Source organism: Martes martes (genome assembly GCF_963455335.1).
Source record: "Martes martes genome assembly, chromosome: 3".
In the NCBI taxonomy this organism is placed as follows: domain Eukaryota; kingdom Metazoa; phylum Chordata; class Mammalia; order Carnivora; family Mustelidae; genus Martes; species Martes martes.
The window spans coordinates 80,523,185-80,547,820 of record NC_137890.1 but is presented as its reverse complement, the minus strand read 5'-3'; the positions used below and the strand labels follow the sequence as shown (position 1 = coordinate 80,547,820).

General features: G+C 37.3%; 1 protein-coding gene across 1 annotated transcript in view; it reads left to right on the top strand.

Annotated features, from left to right (window-relative positions):
* IFT88 (intraflagellar transport 88) overlaps positions 1-24,636 on the top strand; it is a 146,079-nt gene that overhangs the window by 90,123 nt on the left and 31,320 nt on the right. Inside the window, exons 21-22 of the mRNA XM_080798204.1 lie at positions 20,667-20,719; positions 23,098-23,163. Coding sequence (XP_080654330.1) covers positions 20,667-20,719; positions 23,098-23,163 — 119 coding nt within the window. The remainder of the gene's footprint in view (positions 1-20,666; positions 20,720-23,097; positions 23,164-24,636) is intronic.

Genomic DNA, 24,636 nt, shown 5'->3' with positions numbered 1-24,636 from the left:
CTTTTTTGAAAAAGTCTGGCCAGGAGTTTATCCATCTTATTAATTCTTTCAAAGAATCAGCTCCTAGTTTCATTGATCTGTTGTACTGTTTTTTGGTTTCTGTTTCATTGGTTTCTGCTCTGATCTTTATGATTTCTCTTCTCCTACTGGGTTTAGGCTTTCTTTGCTGTTCTTTCTGCAGCTCCTGTAGGTGTAAGGTTAGGTTGTGTGTTTGAGACCTTTCTCTTGTTTCTTGATAAAGGCTTGTATTGCTATATACTTTCCTCTTAGGACCGCCTTTGCTGTAGCCCAAAGATTGTGAATGGTGTGTTTTCATTTTCATTTGTTTCCATGAATTTTTAAAATTCTTCTTTAATTTCCTGGTTGAGGGACGCCTGGGTGGCTCAGTTGGTTAAGCAGCTGCCTTCGGCTCAGGTCATGATCCCAGCGTCCTGGGATCGAGTCCCGCATCGGGCTCCTTACTCAGCAGGGAGCCCGCTTCTTCCTCTGCCTCTGCCTGCCACTCTGCCTGTGCTCACTCTCTCTGACAAATAAATAAATAAAATCTTTTAAAAAAAAAAAATTTCCTGGTTGACCCATTCATTCTTTAATAGGATGCTCATTAGCCTCCATGTATTTGAGTTCTTTCCAACTTTCCTTCTGTGACTGAGTTTAAGTTTCAAAGCATTATGGTCCAAAAATAAGCAGGGAATGATCCCAATCTTATGGTACAGGTTGAGACCTGATTTGTGACCCAGGATGTGATCTATTCTGGAGAATATTTCATGTGCACTCGAGAAGAATGTATATTCTGTTGCTTTCGGATGGAATGTTCTGAATATACCTGTGAAGTCCATCTGGTCCAGTGTGTTGTTCGAAGCCTTTGTTTCCTTGTTGATCTTCTGCTTAGGTGATCTGTCCATTGCAGTGAGTAGGGTGTTAAAGTCCCCTAGTATTATTATCGATATATTTCTTGAATTTTGTTATTAATTGGCTTATATAATTGGCTGTTCCCATGTTAGGGGCTTAAATATTTATAATTGTTAGATCTTCTTGTTGGAAAGACCCTTTAATTATGATATAGTGTCCTTTCTCATCTATTATTACAGTCTGGTTTAAAATCTGATTTGCCTAATAAAAGGATTGACATCCCATCTTTCTTTTGATGTCCATTAGCATGACAAATGGTTTTCCATCCCTTCACTTTAAATCTGGAGGTGTTTTGGGGTCTAAAATGAGTCTCTTGCAGACAGCTTATCAATGGGACTTGCTTATTTATCCAGTCTGATGCCATGTGTCTTTTGATTGGGGCATTTAGCCCATTTCCATTTAAAGTAACTATTGAGGGGCACCTGGGTGGCTCAGTGGGTTAAGCCTCTGCCTTCAGCTCAGGTCATGATCTCAGGGTCCTGGGATCGAGCCCCGCATCGGGCTCTCTGCTCAGCGGGGAGCCTGCTTCCTCCTCTCTCTCTCTGCCTGCCTCTCTGTCTACTTGTGATCCCTCTCTCTGTCAAATTAAAAAAAAAATTAAAAAAAATAATAAAGTAACTATTGAAAGATGTGAATTTAGTGCCATTGTATTACCTGTAACTTGACTGTTACTACATGTGTTTGCTGTGTAGTCTCTATTCCTTTCTGGTCCGTGTTACCTTTGGGTTCTCACTTTGCTTAAAGGATCCTTTTAAACATTTCTTATAGGACTGGTTTGGTGATAACACATTCTTTTAGTTTCTGTTTGTCCTGGAAGCTTTTTATCATGCCTATTTTGAATGAAAAATAAGGCTGCATATTTTTCTCAGTTAGCATCCCGAATATATCGTGCCAGTTCTTTCTGGCCTGCTAGATATCTGTGGATAGATCTTCTGCCAGTCTAATGTTTTTTTGTTTTTTTTTTTTTAAAGATTTTATTTATTTGACAGACAGAGATCACAAGTAGGCAGAGAGAGAGGAGGAAGCAGGCTCCCTGCTGAGCAGAGAGCCCGATGCGGGGCTCCATCCCAGGACCCTGGGATCATGACCTGAGCCGAAGGCAGAGGCTTTAACCCACTGAGCCACCCAGGCGCCCCAGCCAGTCTAATGTTTTTACCCTTGTGGGTTATGGACCTCTTATCCCAAGTTGCTTTCAGAATTTCTCTTTGTCTCTGAGATTTGGAAGTTTCACTATTTTATGTCATGGTGTTGTCCTATTTTTACTGATTTTTGAGGGGGATTCTCTGTGCATCCTGGACTTGGATACCTGTCTCCTTTCCCAGATTAGGGAAATTCTCTGCTATAATTTGTTCCAATATACCTTCTGCACCCCTCTCTTTTTCCTCTTCTGGGATCCCGATTATTCTAATATTGTTTCACTTTATGGTATCACTTATCTCTCAAATTCTCCCCTGGTGATCCAGTAGTTGTTTATCTCTCTTTTTCTCAGCTTCTTTATTCTCCATCGTTTTGTCTTCTTTTGTATTCTCCATCATCTTTGTCTCTTTATATCCTTAATTATATCCTTAATTCTCTCTTCTTCCTCATTTATCCTAGCAGTTAGAGCCTCCATTTTTTATGCATCTCATTAATAGCCTTTTTGATTTAGACTTGGTTAGATTTTAGTTCTTTCATTTCTCCAGAAAGGCATTTTCTTGTATCTTCTATGCTTTTGTCAAATCCAGCTGGTATCTTTATAAAATCATTATTCTGAACTGTAGTTCCAACACCTTACTTGTGTCCATACTGATTAGGTCCCTAGCAGTACTGCCCTTGTTTTCCTTTTAGAGGTGAGTTTTTCTGTCGTGTCATTCTTTCCAGAAACAAATAGATGAACAAGTGAACAAAATACTAAAATAGCAACAACGACCCCACAGAAATGTACACTAAATGAATCAGAAGAAACCTGAAACTGAAAAAAATCTTGAAGATTCAAAACAATTTAAAAAGATAGAAAAAAGGGTATAATCAGGCAGGTGAACAGAATAAAACAATACCCTGGATCCTGTATGTATTTTGGTCTGTTAGAAATCTAGATCACTGGAGATGCAACATGGGGGGTTAGGGGGGGTAGGAGAAGAATAAATGAAACAAGATGGGATCGGGAGGGAGACAAATCATAAGTGACTCTTAATCTCACAAAACAAACTGAGGGTTGCTGGGGGGAGGGGGGAGGAAGAGGGGGGTGGGGTTATGGACACTGGGGAGGGTATGTGCTATGGTGAGTGCTGTGAAGTGTATAAACCTGGAGATTCGCATACCTGTACCCCTGGGGATAAAAATACATTATATGTTTATAAAAAAAAAAAAAGAAACAGCTGACCGATCAACAGAAATGACAAAAGCAAAAGACAATAGAATGACATTGGGAAGTGCTAAAAGAAAATTACAATCCAAGAAGGATACATATACACAAAATTGCACAAAGAAATGGAGAACAAAAAAGTGTGAATAGGTGGGTAAATACAAATGGATATTGACTGGACATAATATAATAACAATGTATAGACATAACGATGTGAAAACAATAATAACATGTTTGAGAATTTCAAATATATATGTATGTAGAATTTTAAAAGTATATAAATAAGATTAAAATGCATGACAGTAATAAAATATAATTTTAAAAGGTAAAAAAAAAGAAATCTAGATCACAAAATTATGAAGAAAGAACTTATATGTGGACAAATATAAAATTAAATACAATGAAAGGATAGAATGTAACTGTAAAAAATGAAAATTAAAAGATGAGAAAAAACAACAACAACAAAAAGGAAGGCATATCGACAGGTGAACAGAAAAGAGCAATACCCTATATCCTGAGTGTATTTTGGTCAGTTTGTTAATAGAAACAACATCTCAAAATTGTAAGGAAAGAAAAACATATATACACAAAAATAAAATTAAATACCTTGAAAGGATAGAATGTAACTGTAAAGGTGAAAATTAAAAAAGACTTTACAGAGCCAGAAAAAAAAAAAAGGAAGAAGAAAAAAAAAAGAATATGATCAGACAGATGAATAGAACAGAACCATGCATTAGATTTTGGGTGTATTTTAGTCTGTTAGAGGAAATTGCATCCCAAAATTATAAAGAAAGAAAAACATATATGCAAAAATAAAATTAAATACAATGAAGAGATAGAATGTAACTGTAAAAATGAAAATAAAAAAAGATTTTAAAAAGGATTTGATAAAATAAGAAATTGGTTGAAGAAAAAAGGAAAGAAAAAAAATTTTTTAATTAAACTTGAAAGACTAAAGAATCTTAGGGGAAAAGCCATGAATTCTGTGTGTTGTGCTCCCCTAACACTGGAATTTTGCAGTTCTCATTGCTCAGTAAACTTGGTCTTGGCTGAATGTTCTTGCTGATTTTCTGGGGGCGGGGCCTGTTGCTTTGATTTTCAAGATTTTTGGCCCCAGTTGGAATTGCAGCACCTTTGCCAAGGGGCCAGTATAAATAATCTGCTCCAGTTTGCTCTCTGTGGCTTTTGTTCCCTGAAGGCTTTCCCCACAAGCTTTAGAGGATGAGAATGAAAATGGTGGCCTCCAGGTCTCTAGGCCCAGAGCCAAAACCTTAGGGCCTCACTCCTTAGTGCTCCCTCAGGGAAAAGCAGTCAGTCACTCATGTCTCCCTGGTCTCCAGCCACACTCCATGTTCATCCAGCCTATGACTGAGTGTTTCTAACTCAGGCACACAACCCCGTTTCAAGTCTCCAAACCCTGAAGACTCCTGCAGCATGCTCCCACGCCACTCTTCCTAGGGGAGAAAGGGGATTCTCACCAGTCCAGCATCTTGGCTTGGCCCCTGTTTGGGAACAGTCACCTGATTATGCCATGGTTCACATGGCAACCCCAAGCTGAGAGCCCACTCGTGGGCTCACTGATTGCAGCCAACTTCCCTGCTCCAGTGCCTTGGGAGCTCTGCTGCTCTCAGGCATCCAGTCTTCCTGTGATCCTGGGGAATCCTAAGACTACACTCTCCCACCTAGGGTTCTGCCCCCACTTAGCCACCTGCACGCCTTTCAGGTGGATTGTCCCTCACTGGAGCACATTTCTAAAAGCACTGCTATATCACTAGCCAGTATCTGGCTTAGGAATGCTCCCTCCCCTGTGGTCTGTCTTCCCATATGTCATCTCAGATTTGCTTCTCCACACATCCTACCTTGCAGAAAGTGGTCAATTTTCTATTTGTAGAGTTGCAGCTATTCTTTTCTTCAATCTCCAGTTGAGTTTGCAAGTATTCAGAATGGTTTGGGAGTTATCTAGCTGAATTCATGGGACCAGGTGAAACTAAGGTCTCCTACTCTTTCACCATCTTAGACTCTCCTCCTAGACAATTGTTTTAGAAAATATTTTATGTATTTATTTGAGAGAGAAAGAGCATGAGTGAGGGGAGGGTCAGAGGGAGAAGCAGACCCTCTGCTGAGTTGGGAGTCTGATGCAGGGCTCAGTCTTGGGACTCCCAAGATCATGACCTGAGCTGAAGGCAGACCTTTAACTGACTGAACCACCTAGGTGCCCCTAGATAATTAATTTTTATGATGTTAGCTTCACTAGCTAATGTCATAAAATTTAATCCCATTTAATCTCTTAAATCACATAAATATTTTGAAAATTATAAAACTAATCACCAACATAAGGGGATAGTTTTTGTTTAATCATATGCTTGAGACTAAAGCTACATAGGTATTACACTTTTTATTACACTTAATACTAACCCTAGCCTTAGCCCATTAACTCATATAACACCCTTCCTAATTTGAGGCTCCATCCACCACTGTTCCATCTTTGACTCCTAATTGTGAATGTTAAATGTTGACTTCATAGCCATTTTCTTACCTTGTCTAGTTCATGTTCTTTCTTTCTATGCCATCAATAGTCTAGTTTCACAGATTTAACCTCCCTAACTTCATTGACATCTTTACCTCTTCTGCAGTTCAGCCACCTAGATCTTACCCAATTCTAATATCACCCAGCACATTTATACCAATAAAAGCTCATTAATATCCACCTGTCTGAACATAACCTCTCTTCCCAACTTCCATATAACTTACTTTCCATTGTGCTTTTCTTTGATAAGACCTCCAGTCTCTTGACCTTCCTTTCTCTTGCAGTTTCAGTGTCTCCTGGCTTTACTTCTGAGCCTGACCTTTATAGGCTGTTTAAATGATCACATCTGTTTCCTTTCTTGCTTACTTGGTTACTTTTTCTCTCTTGCTTTCCTGCCCAATCTGTCCCAATACATTTCAGTTCATGGGTTAATCCAACCATTTATTCCATTCTATTCTATTCATATACAGCCTTGGAAGCACTATTGGACATAAATTCTGTAACTAGATGGGGTGATGTCATACAAATTTATATTTTGTAAACACTCCTCATTTGTCGTAAGTGTTCCTAACTGCCTTTCCTATATTCCTCACAGATCTCCTCAATCTCCTTTTTTAAACTTAAATTTTCCAGGAAATAGAGAAGTCTTTTCTAGGAATTCCCTTAATATTCCTCTCTCCCTGCTTTCCTGTACATTTACTTTCTATTCCCACCTGTTTTTACTTCTTGCTATGTGACAGAGACATTCAGTATGAGTTTAGGCATTCATTTTCCTGAGTATTTATTTTCTGCACCATACACTTAATCTTCACTTTTTCTCCTTTTTTATATTCTAAGTCTTTAATTGTCAGGTGATTTTTACCTCTATAATAAAAATGTAAGCTCTCTGGAGGCAGTAGAGAGGTGTTTGTTCTTGTGCCATATAGTTCTTTACATATTCCAGAGTAGTTGGCACATAGTTGAATTAAGCTACATTACCTGTCACTGGTGTTCCTTCACGGTAGAAACTCCTCACTTTGCTATATTTCTTAGATGTTTATGGTTCTTAGTAATATTTTTGGTAATTGTGTTAAACCTATACTACTGGTTCCTATTTTCTTTTATCCATAAATCATGTCTTAAAACATCAAGAAATCCTAGCCATAACTGGTCCATCTAATGTAATATCATTATTAGAGAATTCTTTGCATTAGAAATTGTTTCTTAATATTGATCATGATTATTATAAATACGGGATACAACCAAACAGACCAATGTACACATTGTAGGAGTTCTAGAGGGAGAAGAGATAGAGAAAGAAGCAGAGAGATTCAAGAAACAGTGACTGAAACTTCCAGAATTTGAGGAAAGACATGTCTCTACAAATCCAGTAAACTCAATGAATTTAAAGTAGGAAAAACCCAGAGACTTACATCAAGACACATTATAATAAAACTGCCAAAAGACAAAGACTCTTGAAAGCAACAAGAAAAAACTTACTCATAAAGTACAGTGGATCCTTAGTAAGATTATCAGGAGATTTCTCAGAAATCTTGGAGGCCAAAAAAACAGTAGGATGATATGAAATTCTAAAATAAAAAACTATCAACCCAACAATTCTATATCTAGTGAAACAATCCTTCCAGAATGAAGGGATGGCCAGATAGTGGCAAAGTAAGAGGTCTAGTTTGCCTCATCCTATAAATACAACTAGATAACTATCAAATAATCCTAAATACCCCGGAAATCAATCTGAAGACTGGCAGAACATGCTGCACAACTGAGGGTAGTGACGAGGCCACATTGACGAGGGTAAGAAGTATAGAGATGTGGTTTAGGGAAGAAATGGATCCTGGCTGCTGTGGAGGGGAGGGAATATAGTTGCAGAGAAGGGCAAGAAAGAAACACACAGGAATGCACAAGGGGAACATTTCCCCATTGCTATTGGCTTTGAAAGTTAGGTTGAATTTCATGAGTTCTTGCAACCCATGAGGCTTAAAGGCTGAAGTTTTAAGTGTCAGAGGGCTGGACTGCTCTTGGAGAGAAGGCAGGGGAACAACCCAAGGACATTCAGCGTGGAAACAGTGATCTGAAGAGTACCAGAGGTACAAAATAGGGAGATTATTTACCTTCTCAGAGCATGTCCCTGAAAGGTGGCATTCATGGAGAGGCCTCTCCAGGAAAAAAGGAGCTGGCCAGTGACATTTCCCTCCCTTCAGTATAAGCATAGGACCTCCTGCAGGAAGCAGTATAGCACCAACACTGGTGACCTAACTTGTTTACACTAAGACCCACCCCTTGGTGATTGGGTGGAAATGCCCTTCTTTTAAATAAGGCTTACCTCAGTTCTGGTATGGCAGGCTTCTCCCCCAGAAAACCAGCACAAATCCATGCCCACACTACATCTCCCAACCAGAGTTTTGCAGGGCCTCAGTTTTGGTAGAGGTGGTGACAGGTCTTATTTCACAAGTAGACTGGAACACACCTAGTTAAAATTCACCCACATTCAGGCCAGGGACCAAACACTGACCATGATAGGCAAGGAGGGCCTCTGCAGACGAGTAGCTTGAAGGACAGAGCAGCCAGAGCACATGCAGCACACTCTGGAGACATTTCCTGAAGAATCAGGCCCTGAGCACTACATGAAGTCTTCTTCATAAGGTCATAATGTTCAGGAGCAGGAGACATAACTGGTATTTCTAATACGCAGAAACACACAGAGATTTAGATAAAATGAGAAGACAGAGGAATTACCCCAAATGAAAGAACAAATAAGGCCACAGACAGAGATCTAAGTGAAACAAATACAAGCAACATACATGATGGAGAATTTAAAGCGGTGATCAAAAGAATACTCACTGGACTTGAGAAAAGAATAAAAAACATCAGTGAGACCCATAACACAGAGATAAAAGAGTTAGAAAAGAATCAGAGATGAAGAGTGCAATAAATAAGAGTAGAAACATGATGCAATGAACAACAGGCTGGAAAAAGCAGAGGAACAATGTGGTGACCTAGAAGACAAAGTAATGAAAAACAATGAAGCTGAACAAAAGAGATAAAGAAGAATTACACAAGATGAGAAGTGACCCCATCAGACATAATAGCATTCATATTATGAGAGTCCAAAGAAGAGAGAGAAAAGGGGGCAGAAATTTTATATTATATTTTATAATAGCTGAAAACTTCCCTAATATGGGGAAGGAAACATATCCAGATTCAGGAGGCACAAAGAATCCCCATCAAAATCAACAAAAGCAGATCTACACCAAGACATATTTGAATTAAACTAGCAAAATATGGTGATAAACTATGGTGATAAAAGTCTTAAAAGCGGGGAGCCTGGGTGGCTCAGTGGGTTAAAGCCTCTGCCTTTGGCTCAGGTCATGATCCCAGGGTCCTGAGATCAAGCCCCGCATTGGGCTCTCTGCTCAGCAGGGAGCCTGATTCCTCTCTCTCTGCCTGCCTGTCTGCCTACTTGTGATCTCTGTCAAATAAATAAATAATTTTTCTTTTTTTTAATCTTAAAAGCAACAGAAGAGGACAGTTACTTATAAGGGAAAACCCATAACACTATCAGCAGATTTTTCAGCAGAAATTCTCCAAGCCAGAAGGGAGTGGAATGATGTCTTCATAGTGCTGAATAGGAAAAATCTGCAACCAAGTACTCTATCTAGCAAGGCTAACATTGAAAGTAGAAGGAGAAATAGTTTCACAGACAAAAATTAAAGAAGTTCATGACCATTAAATCAGTCCTGCAAGAAATACTAAAGGGGACTCTATGAATGGAAAAGAAAGACTAAAAGTAACAGTATGAAGGTAGGAGACACAAAAGCAGTAAAAATGAATATTTCTACAAGAAATCAGTCAAAGAACTCACAAAAGAGAAGGATATAAACTATGACACCATATACCTAAAACATGGGGAGAAGACGTTTAAAGAATGGATTGAAAGTTAAACAACCATCAGCTTCATATAGAATACTATATGCAGAAGATGCTGTATACATCTAATGGTAACCACATATCAAAACTACTAAGTATGTAAAGAATAAAGAGAAAGAAATCTAAATATATTACCAAAGAAAGTCAGCAAACCATGAAAGAAAGATAAGAAAGGATCAGAGAAAAGCTCCAGAAACAACCACAAAACAAGTAATAAAATAGCAATAAATATATATCTATCAATGATTGCTTTAAATGTAAGTCATTAAATGCTCCATCACACATAGGGTGTCAGGATGGTTAAAACAAACAAACAAGACCCCTCTATATGCTGCCTATAAGAGACTGACTTTAGACCTAAAGATACCTGCAGATCAAAAGTGAGGGGATAAAGAACATCTGCGATGCAAATGAATGTCAAAAGAAAGCCAGAGTAGCAATATTTTATCAGACAAACGAGACTTTAAAACAAAGACTAACAAGAGACAAAGAAGAACACTATTTAATAATAAAGAGGACAATCCAAAAGAAGATAAAACAATTGTGTAAATATTTATGCACCCAAAATCGGAGCACCCAAATACGTAAAGAAGAACAAACATAAAGGAATCAATAATAATACAATCAATAATAATACAATAACAATAGGGGACTTGAGCAACATATTTACACAAAGGGACAGATCATCTAAACAAAAAATCAAGAAAACAGTGGTTCTGCATGACACTCTGGAATGATATATTTAACAGATGTGTTTGGAAAATTCCATCCTAAAACGGCAGAATGCACATTCTTTTCAAGTATGCAAAGAGCATTTTCCAAAATAGATTATATTAGGCACAATACAGGCCTACACCAGTGCAAGAAAATTGAAGTCATACCATGCACCTTTTCTGACCACAACACAATGAAACTAGGAGTCAACCACAAGGAAAACTCTGGAAAGACCACAAATACATGGAGGTTAGATAACATGTGACTAAACAATGAAAGAATCAAAAGGACATAAAAAAAAAAGAAAGAAAAAAGTACATGCAAAGAAAAGGAAATGAAAGCATGAGGGTCCAAAACCTATGGGATAAAGCAAAAGTGGTTCTAAGACAGAAGTATATAGCAATACAGACCAACCTCAAGAAGCAAGAAAAAAAATCTCAACCAACCAACCTAACCTTATACCTAAAGGAGCTAGAAAAAGAACAACAAATAAAACCTAAAACCAGCAGAAAGGAGGAAATAATAAAGATCAGAGCAGAAATAAATGATATAGAAATTCCAAAAAAAAAAAAAATAGGACAGATCAATGAATCCAGGAGCTTGTTCTTTGAAAAAATTGATAAACCTCTATCCAGGCTTATCAAGAAAAAAAAGAAAGTTCTCAATTCAGTAAAGTAACAAATGAGAGAGGAGAAATAACAGCCAACACCACACAAATAGTTATGAGACTATTATGAAAAACTATATACCAACAAATTGAATGACCTAGAAAAGATGGATAAATTGCCAGAAATATATTAAGTTACCAAAACTGAGACAGAAGAAGTCGAAAATTTGAAGAGACCAATAACCAGCCAAGAAGTTGAATCAATAATCAAAAACTTCCAAAAACAAAACTCGAGGACCAGATGGCTTCACAAGAAAATTCTACCAAACATTTAAAGAAGAGTAAATACCTATTTTTTCAAACTATCCAAAGAAATAGAAATGGAAAGAAAACTTCCAAATTCATTCTATGAGGCCAGCATTACCCTGATACTGAAACCAGATAAAGGCAACACCAAAAAAGCACTATGGGCCAATATCTCTGATGAATACAGACGCAAAAGTCCTCAAAAAAATGCTAGGAAACTGAATCCAACAATACATTAAAAAAAAAAAAAATCACCACCATCAAGTGGGATTTATTCCTGAGGCCATAAAAATCCTAGAAGAGAGCACAGGCAGTAACCTCTTTGACATCGACCATAGCAGTTTCTTACTAGATATGTCTCCTGAGGCAAGAAAAGCAAAAGCAAAAATAAACCATTGGGACTACATCCAAATAAAAGACCTCTGCACGGTGAAGTAAACAGTCAACAAAATTAAAGGACAACCTACAGAATGGGAGAAGATATTTACAAATGGCCTATCCAATAAAAGATGAGTATCCAAGGGGCGCCTGGGTGGCTCAATGGGTTGAAGCCACTGCCTTTGGCTCAGGTCATGATCCCAGTGTCCTGGGATCGAGCCCCGCATTGGGCTCTCTGCTCAGCAGGGAGCCTGCTTCCTCCCTTCTCTCTCTGCCTGCCTCTCTGCCTACTTGTGATCTGTCTGTCAAATAAATAAATAAAATCTTCAAAAAAAAAAAAAGGTGAGTATCCAAAATATATCAAGAAGTTATAGAACTCAACACCCAAAATACAAATCCAATTAAAAAATGGACAGAAGGCATGAACAAACATTTCTTCAGAGAAGACCAAAAGACATGTGAAAAGATGCTCATAATCACTTATCAGGGAAATACAACTCAAAACTGCAATGAGGTACCCCTCACACCTGTTAGAATGTCTAAAATCAACAACACAAGAAACAACAGGTGTTGGCTAGGATGTGGTGATAGGGGAACCCTCTTGCACTGTTGATGGGAATGCAAACTGATGCAAACACTGTGGAAAATAGTATGGAGATTCCTCAAAAAGTTAAAAGTGGAACTACCCCATGATCCAGTAATTTTACTACTAGGTATTTACCAAAAGAATGCAGAAATACTAATTCAAAAGGAGACATGCATTCTGATGTTTATAGCAGCATTATTTACAATAGCCAAAGTATGGAAATAGCCCAAATGTCCATCAGCTGATGACTGGATAGAGAAGATGTGTGTGTTTCTGTGTCCGTGTGTGTGTGCGCACGTGCACATGTGCTGGGAATATTACTCAACCGTAAAAAAAGAATGAAATCTTGCCATTTGCAATGATATGGATGGAGCTAGGACTATAATGGTAAGTAAAATAAGCCAATCAGAGAAAGACTAATACCATATAATTTCACTCTTGTGGAATTTAAGAAACAAAACAAGTGTGCAAAGGGGGAAAAAAGAGAGGCAAAGCAAGAAACAGACTTTTATCTACAGAGAACAAACTGATGGTTACTGAGGAGAGGTAGGTGGGCCAGGGGGTTAAATAGGTGATGGTGATTAAGGAGTGTATTTTTACGCTGAGCACCACATCATGTATGGAATTGTTGAATCATTGTATTGTATATGTGAAACTAATATAATATTGTATGTTAACCGGAATTTAAATAAAAACATTAAAAATTTTAAAAATAAAGTAGGAGTCAGCAACTACCCACTACTACAGATTCCCTGTTTTTTATGGCTTGAGAGCTAAGGCTGGTTTTTTTGTTTGTTTGTTTGTTTTGTTTTGTTTTTAAGATTTTATTTATCTAGGGCCTGGGTGGCTCAGTCGTTAAGCATCTGCCTTTGGCTTAGGTCATGATCCCAGGGTCCTGGGATCCAGCCCCACACTGGGGCCCCGATCAGGCTCTCTGCTCAGTGGGAAGCCTGCTTCTCCCTCTCCCACTCCCCCTGCTTGTGTTCCCTCTCTCGATGTGTTTCTATCTGTCAAAAAATTAAAACCTTTTTTTTTTTCATTTTATTTTATTTCTTTTCAGTGTTCCAGAATTCATTGTTTCAAAAAATATATTTTGTTTATCTGAGGGACTCATGCGTGACACAACCCATTAAGCATCTGCCTTCAATTTAGGTCATGATCTTGGAGTCCTGGAATCAAGTCCCTCATCAGGCTCCCTGCTCAACAGAGAGCCTGCATCTCCCTCTGCCTCTCTGCCTGGCTTGTGGTCTCTCTCTGCCTCTCCACCTGGCTTGTGCTCTCTCTCTGACAAATAAATAAAAAAAATTTTTAAAAAGCCTTTTTAAAAGCCTTTTATTTAGGGGAAGGGCAGAGGCAGAGGGAGTAGACTTCCTGCTGAGCAGGGAGCCTGACGAGGGGCTTGATCCTAGAACCTCAAGATCATGACCTGAGCCAAAGGCAGATAGTTAACTTATTGGGCCACCCAGGCACCCCACTAAGACTGGTTTTGTACCTTGTTAAATGGCTTAGAAAATAAGAGTGAAAAGAAGACAATGAAGGAGAAATTAAGACATGTTCAGATAAACAAAAGCTGAGGGAGTTTATTACCAGTACACCTACCCAACAGGAAATGCTAAAGTGTATCCTTCAGGCTGAATTGAAAAGTCACTAGACAATAACTCCCAAGACCTAAGAAAATATTGAAGAACACTTGTAAAGGTAACTTCATAGGTAAATAATAAAAGCCAGTATTATATTTTTAGTTTGGCTTCTAACCTTTCTTTTCCCTATATAATTTAAAAGGCAAACATAAAAGGATGCACAGAAAAGGAATGATGAGAATCAAAATGGTACACTACAAAAAATCAACTAAATACCCAAAAAGGGCAGTAATGGAGAAATTGAGGAACTAAAAACATGAAATACACAGAACAAATATCTAAAAAGAAGCAGCAATCATCCCATATTAGTAATAACATTAAATAGAAATATATTAAAATCTTCCAGTAAAAGAAAAAGATTGACAGATTAAATAAAATCAGTATCCATCTGTAAGCTGTCTGCAAGATACTGAATAAGCCAATAACAAGCAGAAAAGTGTATAAATATGGAATCAGAGATAAATAAAACAGAGAATAGCAAAACAATAGAGAAAATCAGTAAAACCAAAAGTTGGTTCTTTAAGAAGATTAATAAAATTGACACATCTTTAGCTTAGATTGATGAAGGAAAAGATAGAATACTTAAATTACTAAAATTATAAGTGCACATAGGGTCATTACTACCAATTTTGTAGAAACCAGAAGATTATAAGAATACTATGAACAGTTGTATGCCAACAAGTTAGATAATATAGATAAATCAGACAAATTCCTGGAAACACACAATCAACTGAAACTGATTCAAGAAGAAATATAAAATCTGAATAGACCTGTAACTAGTAGGGAGATTGAATGAAGTAATCAAGTATTCCAACAAAAAAATCCCTGGACTAGATAGCTTCCCTTGGTGAATTCTACTGAGATGATTGATGTTATGTGTCAACTTGACTGGCCACTGGGTGCCCAGATTAATCATTATTTCCAGATACTAACATTTGAAATGATGGACTGAGTAAAGCAGATTGCCCAGCTCACTCTAATATTCATATAGAATCTCAAGGGTCCTCGAACAGCCAAAACAATTTGAAAAAGAAAAAGTTGGAGTTCTCACCTTCTGATTTCAAAATTTGGTGCAGAACTGCAGTAATCAAAACAATATTGACACAAAGACAGACATGGAGATGAATGGAGTCTAGGACTCAGGGAGAAGTCCTCATGTATATAGTAAATTGATTTTCAACAAAGGTGCTAAGACCATTCAATGAGGAAGGGACAGTCTTTCCGATCAAAGGCACTCAGAAAACTTGATCTCCACGTGGATATCAAGGAATGAAGTTGGACCCTTACCTTACCCCATATAAAATTTAATTCAAAATAGATCAAAGACCTAAATGTAAGACTTAAAAGTATAAAACTCTTAGAATAAAACAGAGGGGAAGATATTTATCCTGTTGGATTTGACAGTGATTTCTTAGATAAGATGACATCAAAAGCACAGGCAATAAAAGAAAAAAAATAGATACATTAGACTTCATCAAAATTTAAAACTTTTTGGACATCAAAAGCCTCTATCAACAGAATGAAAAGATAGCCCACATACTTGCAAGCATATATCTGATAAGGGACTATATCTAGACTATATAGAGGACTTCTGTGATTCAACAACAACAGGAACAAGAAAACATTTTAAAAATAGGCAAAGGATTTGAGTAGACATTTCCCCAAAGTGGTATACAAATGATCATTAAGCACACAGAAATATTCTCAACATTTTTAGTCATTAGGAAAATGCAAATCAAAATCACAAGGAGATACCACTTCACAGCTTTTAGGGCAGCTGTTACATTTAAAAACAACAACAACAAAATAATAATAAAACTACATGGAGAAATTGTAACCCTGTACATTGCAGATAGAAATGTAAAGTGGTATTTTATGGAAAATCATTTGGTGGCTTCTCAGAAAGCTAATCTTAGAATTACCATATGATTCAGCAATTCTACTCCTAGATATATGCAAAGGATTGAAAGCTGGAACTTAAACAGGTATTTGTATATGCGTAATTATAGCATTTTTCACAAAGGCAAAATGGTGGAAAGAACCCAAGTAGCCATCAATGATGAATGGATAAACAACAAAATGTGGTTGTATACATGCAATGGGGTATTATTCAGCCAAAAAAAGGAATGACATTCTGACACATGTTACAACATGTCACATGCTACAACCAGGAAAACATCATGCTAAGCAAAAGAAGCCAGACACAGAAGGACAAATATGGTGTGATCCCACTTGTACAAAATCTCTAGAATGGGCACATTCACAGAGACAGTATATTAGAGGTTACTAGGGTCTGGGGGGGAGAAATGAAGGGTTAGTACTTAGTGGTTGTGTGGTTTCTGTTTGGCCAATGGAAAGGTTTTGAAAAGACAGTAGTGGTGATTGTACAACATTCTGAATATAATTAATGCCACTGAAGTGTGCATCCCAAAATGACCTTAAATGGCAAATTTTTTGTCATGTATATTTTAATCATAATTTTTAAAAATGTGATACACCAAAAGCCTTTGAATTATACATGTTAAATGAGTGTATTACATGTTACATGAATTGTATTTCAATAAAGCTATAAAAAGAGGGTACCTAGTATATTATTTCATTCATGTAAAGTTCAAAAATGCTAAATCAGTGTTAAAAAGTCAGGATAGTAGTTGCCTTTGTAGATGAAGGAAGTAATGTTGGAAGGGAGTGTGAAGAAGGCTTCTAGGGTGTTGGCAATATCCTGTTTCTTGAACTGCAGGGCAAATACATGAGTCTTCACTTTATGATGGTTTATTGAGCTGTGTAATTGTGTTTTGTGAACTTTTCCATATGTGTTATACTTCACAGTAAAAGATTCAAAAACTAAAGAAAAAAGATAATGTGAGCAAAGAAAGGCAACATTGCCCCAGGCTGGGGGAGCCATTTGGAAATGTAGGGAGAAGGGCATTTTTATTGGCATGATGATGGGGAAGCACTGTGGGTATTAGGTAGGCAGCCACCAAGGATGGTAAACATTCAGTAATATGCAGAGAACCTGTGCAGTGAGTTGTCTCACCCTAAATGCCAGTAGCACCTTCACAAAATGCTACATTAGAATATGTTGATAGTATGGTTTTGTTCCTGAGAGTTCATCTTAAAACTCTAGTCTTTTCTCTGGGGCCATTCAGTGTATTCAGAGGAGCATCCTGGTAACTTCATAGGTAAATATGTGCCTCAGGAATGTAAGCCTGGCTATCATCATTCCAGCAGCTGAAAGGGGCTGAACTGAGCATCTCCTTGCTCCAGAAGCAGACTCTGCCCCATCCTCCAGTTTTCTGTCCAGCACCCTGGGCTGGAGTCTTCCTGAGAAGCTCCTAGGGGTAGGGGTGCCCTGGCTACACAGAGGGGGTGTCCAACTGCTTCTCAGTCACATTTCCAGTCTGTTTTCCTTTTTGTAGTTTCATGCCTAACCCCTCTTCCTCAGAGCTGGTGATTCCAATTCTTGAGCATTTCTTATGTTTGCAGAGAAGATCTGAACACCTGTTTTCAGTATGCTGTTGGCGAGCACTTGAGTTTTATCTTTCTTTGCCCTGCTAAAATCAGGTTCCACTTTTTTTTATCCATCATCCATCATTTGTATATGGTTTTAAAGTTTCATCTGAGACAGAATTTGAACTCATCTTTCTTATCCTCCCTGTTTTGGGGGGTGATTTCCAGAAACTCATTGTAAAGTAAAAGGGTTTTACTCTGCCATCTTAAATCCAGAAGTCATGACTTTCCAGTGGTGCTTACTTATTCCAAATACAGAGATCATAATTCTTCCCTGTGGTAATTCTCAGACTCTATCCCTCATTGCTTTCTGAAAGTGTGATATAAGGGATTTATATAGGATGTATTCCTGGTAAATATTGTTGGGACAGTGACCTTAGGCAAGATGCTTGTCTGCATCTCCATTTCCTTCTCCTTGAAGATGAACAGGTAGAATGAATTGCTGTCTGAGGCTACTTCACTTCTAAAATTTCATAATTCTATAATTTAAAGCTAAGTCATTGTAGATTTAAAATACTTAAAACTTTTAGTACAGTCCTCTATTCTTTATACTGTGCTAGGCGATTTATAACCAGTTTGCTGGGGGTGCTGGGGTAAGGGGATGTTATTTGAAATCACTATGTCTTTAATGTGCTATCTGTAAAATAGTAGTATTTTTCTTTACTTTGAGGATTGGGGAGAGAAGTAGGCATTCATTCAAGAAGTAAACTTGGCTTATTATTTATAAACTAGGTTCTGATAGTAAGATAGATAAAAGAGACAAGCCAAAACAATTAGCTTTTTCATTTACTTTTGGGCAAAACTGTCCTAAGCTATATTAATAGTGTCTGGGCTCTCTCTAGTTACTAAAAGTAACAATAGGAGCATGGCAGTTTAATTCCGAAGATTAATAAAATACATCTATCTCATGTCCTAAATTGTACTTTGTTACATTTATTATACATGACCGCTTACCAACTATTGTAATGCATAAAATCTTGTGATGATTATATACATTAAATCGGTGTCCAATTATCTGTGCTAATGGAAGCGAGCAATGTCACAGATAATCTGCAGTAATGATCTACAATTAATAACCCAGAATGTTATCTACTCCTTATTAACATTAAGTCACTGAACTCTGTTCTTCCTCTCTTCACTGGGCTACTTTAGTGGTTGAAAATAATTAATCGATTTTCCATATAAGGATGCACACATATCCATGCATACACTACTGCTCTAGTGTTTCTTAAATTCCCCAGTAGGTGACATTCATGAAATAAGGCTTTCCTAAAAAAGAAGTGGTTATAATAATAACTAGTGTTTATTATTTACATATATTGTGTTATTTAATCCTCACAACAACTTTACAAAGTAGGTACTATTATTATCCCCACTTTATAGATGAGTAACAGAGATGGAAGTTTAAATAACTTACCAAGTTCACAGAATTAAAAGGTTACCAAACTAAAAATCATAATCCCAACCTTGAAGGAAATAATAAAGATACATACTTGAATATGTAAATGAGAAGGAATTAATGATTAGTGATCTCCCAGTATATATCAGGCATCATGCTACGTCCTAGGAACACAAAGACTCTGCTTCCTTCAGGAATTTATAGTTCAATAAGATATTTCAAAACTTAATAATAATACAGTATAGTAAATGCAGTACTAAACAGATTCTAGGACGTTAGAAGAGTACCTAAAATGTCTAATCCTGTCAAGCATGGAAGAGCATAAACAAGGTTGGAATGAGCCTCCAAGTAGAAATAATGGTGTGTGGAAAGACCAGGAGTCTAGAAAATGCAGTGAATGCAGGGACTCTGTCCTCTTGTTTGGACTTGTAGCATGAAATGTTAGGCAGGGCACCACAGAAGTGGAGTTGGAGAGGCAGGAAATGGCTAACAGTGGATGAACTGGATTAGGACCTTGGAGTTAACATGTGGTTGGAAGGGAGGTGATGCATTTTAAAGAGGGAAGTAATGTGATTAGATACATGTTTTCTTTAGATCAAAGGGGATGGCTGTGTAGGGAGTGGATTTGAGGTTAAGTAACTTGCCCAAGTAGTAGGGCTGTGATTTAAACCCTGATTTAATCTAACTCCAAAGCTGATAGCTGTGCTGTCAATTTGAGTAGGGGTGAGGCTATCTGTCTTTGAAGTCATCAGGTAAATGGAAGGAAGAATCTAAAAAGAAAGAAAAACATTGTTATTTCCTAGTCTTTCATTTCTTCAAATTTTGTTTTCTTATTTTCTTAGATATTTGTAACTGTCTTTAGAAATCCTGGTCATGATTACTTATTTTAGAAAAAGACATTGGGAGGTGGGGAGGAGAAGTGAGTTGGGGGATATCAGAGGGGGAGACAAACCATGAGAAACTGTGGACTCTGAGAAACAAACTCCAAGAGTTTTGGAGGGGAAGAGGGTAGGGGATTGGGTGAGCCTGGTGATGGGTATTAAGGAGGGCATGTATTGCATGGAGCTGGGTAAGGTGCATAAACAATGAATTTTGGAACACACACACACACACACATTTTTTATAAAGGAAAACGTTATAAAATTTGAGGGGGGGCAGTTATCCTATTTGGCTTTGTATTCCCCAGATTTTGTATAAATGGTCCATCTGATAAGTGTTGGTTGAATTACATAATGTCGTAGTACCCTCAAATACTGCATAATGGAATCTTAAAAGGTTGAGAGCCTATAGCCTTGCACAATAAAGCAGGATCACCAAAAAAAAGAAGAAAGAAAGAAAGAGGAAAAAAATTTTAAGAGGGAAAAAAAGGATGAATACAATTCTTTTTTACTCTGACTTTATCTGAAGCCTAATTATTCACACACAAGGTCAGAAATTGCTTCGTGGGTACTAAATTTGCAAGCCTGAATTTCTAATCCTTAGGGTACTAAGCCAAAGTATAAAATTATGGCAAAGATATGATAATGTTTAAAATAGAATGCAGTTGTCTTTAGCCAAACAGGTTAAGTGGTTCACATAAAATCTAAATAAGGCATGAACTAGATTAAAGGACTCTTAAATTTAAATTTTCTAATATGCATACAATAGGTGATAATGAAAGAAATTATATATATGCTGTTGTCGATAATAAAGATCTAATCAGAGGTCAAAAACATATTTGAAAAAACTTGAAAGATACTGTAGATGTATAGCTTTATAAAACTGATCATCACAGATTATTTCTATTTCATCTCTGATTTCATATAATTTATTTCTTTTATAGGCCTACACAAGTGAAATGGCAGCTGATGGTAGCTAGTTGTTTTAGAAGAAGTGGTAAATGCTTTAATTTTATTCATTTTATATACTTTACTTCTTTATATCTTTTAGGTAATTATGCACATAATGGTTTTCCAACTGCATATTTGTTTATTAAAACATTAGCTTTTGATTACTACACATATTGAACCATTATATGAGAAACATAATAATTATGACATACAAAAAGAAGTTAGGCTTACAAAGTGGGTCTTAATCATAATCCATCACTACTATTAAGAACAGATTCAGGGACGCCTGGGTGGCTCAGTTGGTTAGGCGGCTGCCTTCGGCTCAGGTCATGATCCCAGCGTCCTGGGATCGAGTCCCACATCGGGCTCCTTGCTCGGCGGGGAGCCTGCTTCTCTGTCTGCTTCTGTCTGCCTGTGCTCGCTCGCTCGCTCTAACAAATAAATAAATTTAAAAAAAATTAAAATAAAAAAAAGAACAGATTCATTATTTTTCAAAGTTAACATGTAATCATTTTGACAACTTTGTCTCAGAAAAATAGACATTCTGTACACATTAGTTTACATTTCCATTTTCTGTTCACCTAATTCTAAACATCCTTGTATGCTCTGCCAAACTTTCGAAACTGTCTCACACCAGAGGAGCCTGAAGAAGGCCCCGGACCAGAACAACTGGGGCAGTGTTTTCTTATTTATTTATTTATTTGACAGACAGAGATCCACAATTAGGCAGAGAGGCAGGCAGAGAAAGGAATGGATGCAGGCTCCCCGCCGAGCAGAGAGCCCAATGCGGGGCTCGATCCCAGGACCCTGGGATCATGACCTGAGCCGAAGGCAGAGGCTTTAGCCCACTGAGCCACCCAGGAGCCCCTGGGGCAGTGTTTTCTATACCAAATACCACTAGGTATCTTTGTGTTTTCAGGAACTGTTTTTATTCCATCCTGTACTGCTATACTTTTCCTGAAGCATGGAGCATGGCAATATTAGTAGTATAATTAAGACTTTCAGCAGAGATTAAGTAAGGAGATAAATGTTAATAGATTTGTAATCCCTCTTATAGAGCCAAATGATCCAGGAAAATAAATTCCTCAATCCAAGGGGAGCACAGATGTGACTGTATTAACAGTGTTCTCATCCTGTTTTGTAGGTTTCTTTCTTTACCCCCGTGAACTCCTTCAGAATGGCAGGAGTCCTCAAATCATTTAGATCATTGTTCTTTGCTGTTACTGTATTTCCTATGAGATCTATAACATCACTGTCCTGTATGCACATGTTATTGATATCAGAGTGAGTTCTGAGTTACCAGTGTTCATTACTGTGTCAGGTCTATGTAAAATGTACATACATATGAGGTATTCTGAGTGATTTAAGATGGAACCTCCCTTGTCTTACTGAAGTACAGATTAGAAGAATAGAAGCTGATACTTATTGAGAGCTGCTGGATGCTGGGTGCTTCCTGTCTCTGTTGCATCCAGTTCTCACCACAGCTCTTGGAGGGTCAGCATGGCTAGGTTTTGTGTATAGTGGGGCCCAGAGAGATTCATTGTTTACTGAGATTTTAGCAAAGATCAAAAATTCATTTTTTCCTATTTTTTGCTGCTATGAAGCTAAATTTATTGTATTATAAAACAAAATGCTTTCTGTAAACTTTTTAATGTTTCAATTTTTAAATTTTTGAATTTGTCAGTTCTTCTGAAATAATCTTTAATTTTTAGAAATTGAATAGATCTTAATTTTTGACACTTTTTAAGAACTAAACTAAGTTTCTCTTCTTAAGCTTTTTATCTTCTTTTTTTTAAAGATTTTATTTATTTATTTGACAGAGAGAGACACAGCAAGAGAGGGAACACAAGCAGAGGGAGTGGGAGAGGGAGAAGGAGACTTTCCGATGAGCAGAGAGCCTGATCCGGGGCTCAATCCCAGGACCATGGGATCATGACCCGAGCCGAAGGCAGACGCTTAACAACTGAACCACCCTAGGCACCCCTCTTTTTTTTTTTTTTTAAGATTTTAATTTATTTATTTGACAGAGAACAGGAGAGCACAGGGAAGGGGAATGGGAGAGGGAGAAGCAGGTCCCCCACTGAGCAGGGAGCCCAATGTGGGGCTTGATCCCAGGACCCTGGGATCATGACCTGAGCCAAAGGCAGCCACTTAACCAACTGAGCCACCCAGGTGCCCCAAAGACTAAACTAAGTTTCAGTAATCACCCTTTTACTTCTGCTCTACCCCTTTTTCAAATTTCTCTGTACATTTTCTTTCAGAAGTTATATTAATCATAGTTTATATATGCTTGTGGAAGACATGAAAGTCTTCTTATTAAACCAATAAATGGTGCCAGTGTCTTGAATTAAAATTACTACTTTGCTGAATCTTATTAAGTTTTATAATCTGCTAGTGTGGTTTTTTCTCTTTTTTTGTTTATAGGTAACTACCAAAAAGCGTTAGATACTTATAAGGATATTCACAGAAAATTTCCAGAAAATGTTGAATGTGAGTTTACATCTTCTAACTATGAAGCTATAAGTTCTCACATTTTATGTCATTAAGTGTGATAACTACATTTGCTACAGTAATTGCATATGTAACTACCAGCCTATAATTTGTGATACATGATTACACATATGGTTATATGATCAGAAATTTTGACTATGCAGGTACATTGTATAGAATTTAATTTTTGATGGATTTAAGTATACCACTGGGTTCTCTTTAGTAGTAAACATCTGTATTTCAGGTTTTATGAAATTTGAAGAATAAATTTTGGTTTTTTTTAAGTTCATAAACTGATGTTTTATAGAAAACACATTTTTAAAAAATTATTTTTTTGTGAGAGAGGGTGCAAGCAGGGGGAAGGACAGAGGGAGAGGGAAAAGCAGGCTCCCTGGGGAGCCCAATGTGGGGCTGGGTCGCAGGGTCCCCAGATCATAACCTGAGCCAAAGGCAGACACCTCACCGATTGAGCCACTCTGGCACCCCGGAAAAGGCATATTTAACTCTCCCCTTAATATGCAACTTTCTGAGATTGAAAAATACTTCCAGAGTTTATGAAAGTAGAACAGTCATCTTGCTCATACAGATAGCAAATGAATTTTAACGTTACTTTAAGTTTAAAACATTATGTTGGTATTGGGTTTATTTCCCTTTTGTGAAGTTCGCTTTGTAGAAAATATTTATTCCCCATCTTGTTGCATAATGGGTTTGATGTAACTTAAAGTAATAACGTGAAGTATTACGGGAGTTCCAACAACAAAATCACGATCAAGAAAATACAAAATATCCATATTCACATGCTGCATACTCCCACTAAACTGTGTATTTGGCCCTGAATAGCTTTGCACCTAAAGGAAAGAGAAAAAATGTAATCAGTTATATAATCTTTTCTATTTATGAGGAAACAAAGTAATTCCTTGAGAAGACAAAAACATTTCTAACTCTTCATTTATGTTGTGAAACCAAGAGATATATTTGATAAGATCAATTAAAGTTATAGCAGCTCCTTGCTTTTGCGACATCCCCACAGCAAATAAAATGTTTGAAAGACTTCTTAATTTTGTCTTTCAGTAACAACACTAAACAATGCATTTCAGTTCAGTAAGATAAATCTTTTCCATGCCAAGTTTTCCAGTGGCCCAACCTGATCCGGGAATGAGATGTACTGCATGTTCCTTCATTAATTTTTTTCTCCATTTGGCTTTTGTGAAAGATCAACAGCAGAGAGCTCAGAATTATGACCTTTGGTAGCATCTTAGGAGGAAGAACTTTTCTAATGCTGGTTAGAAGCTGATTTGTTTTTACAGGGGTAGTTTGCAAATGCCATCAGGAAACAGGCTATGTGGGAATTACATGTAAAACTTTAAAAAGCACAAATTTCTAGCTCAACCTACAGAGATTCTCATTTAGGTTTGCAGTAGACACAGATATCTTTCATTTCCTATTTTTTTTTAATTTTTATTTATTTATTTG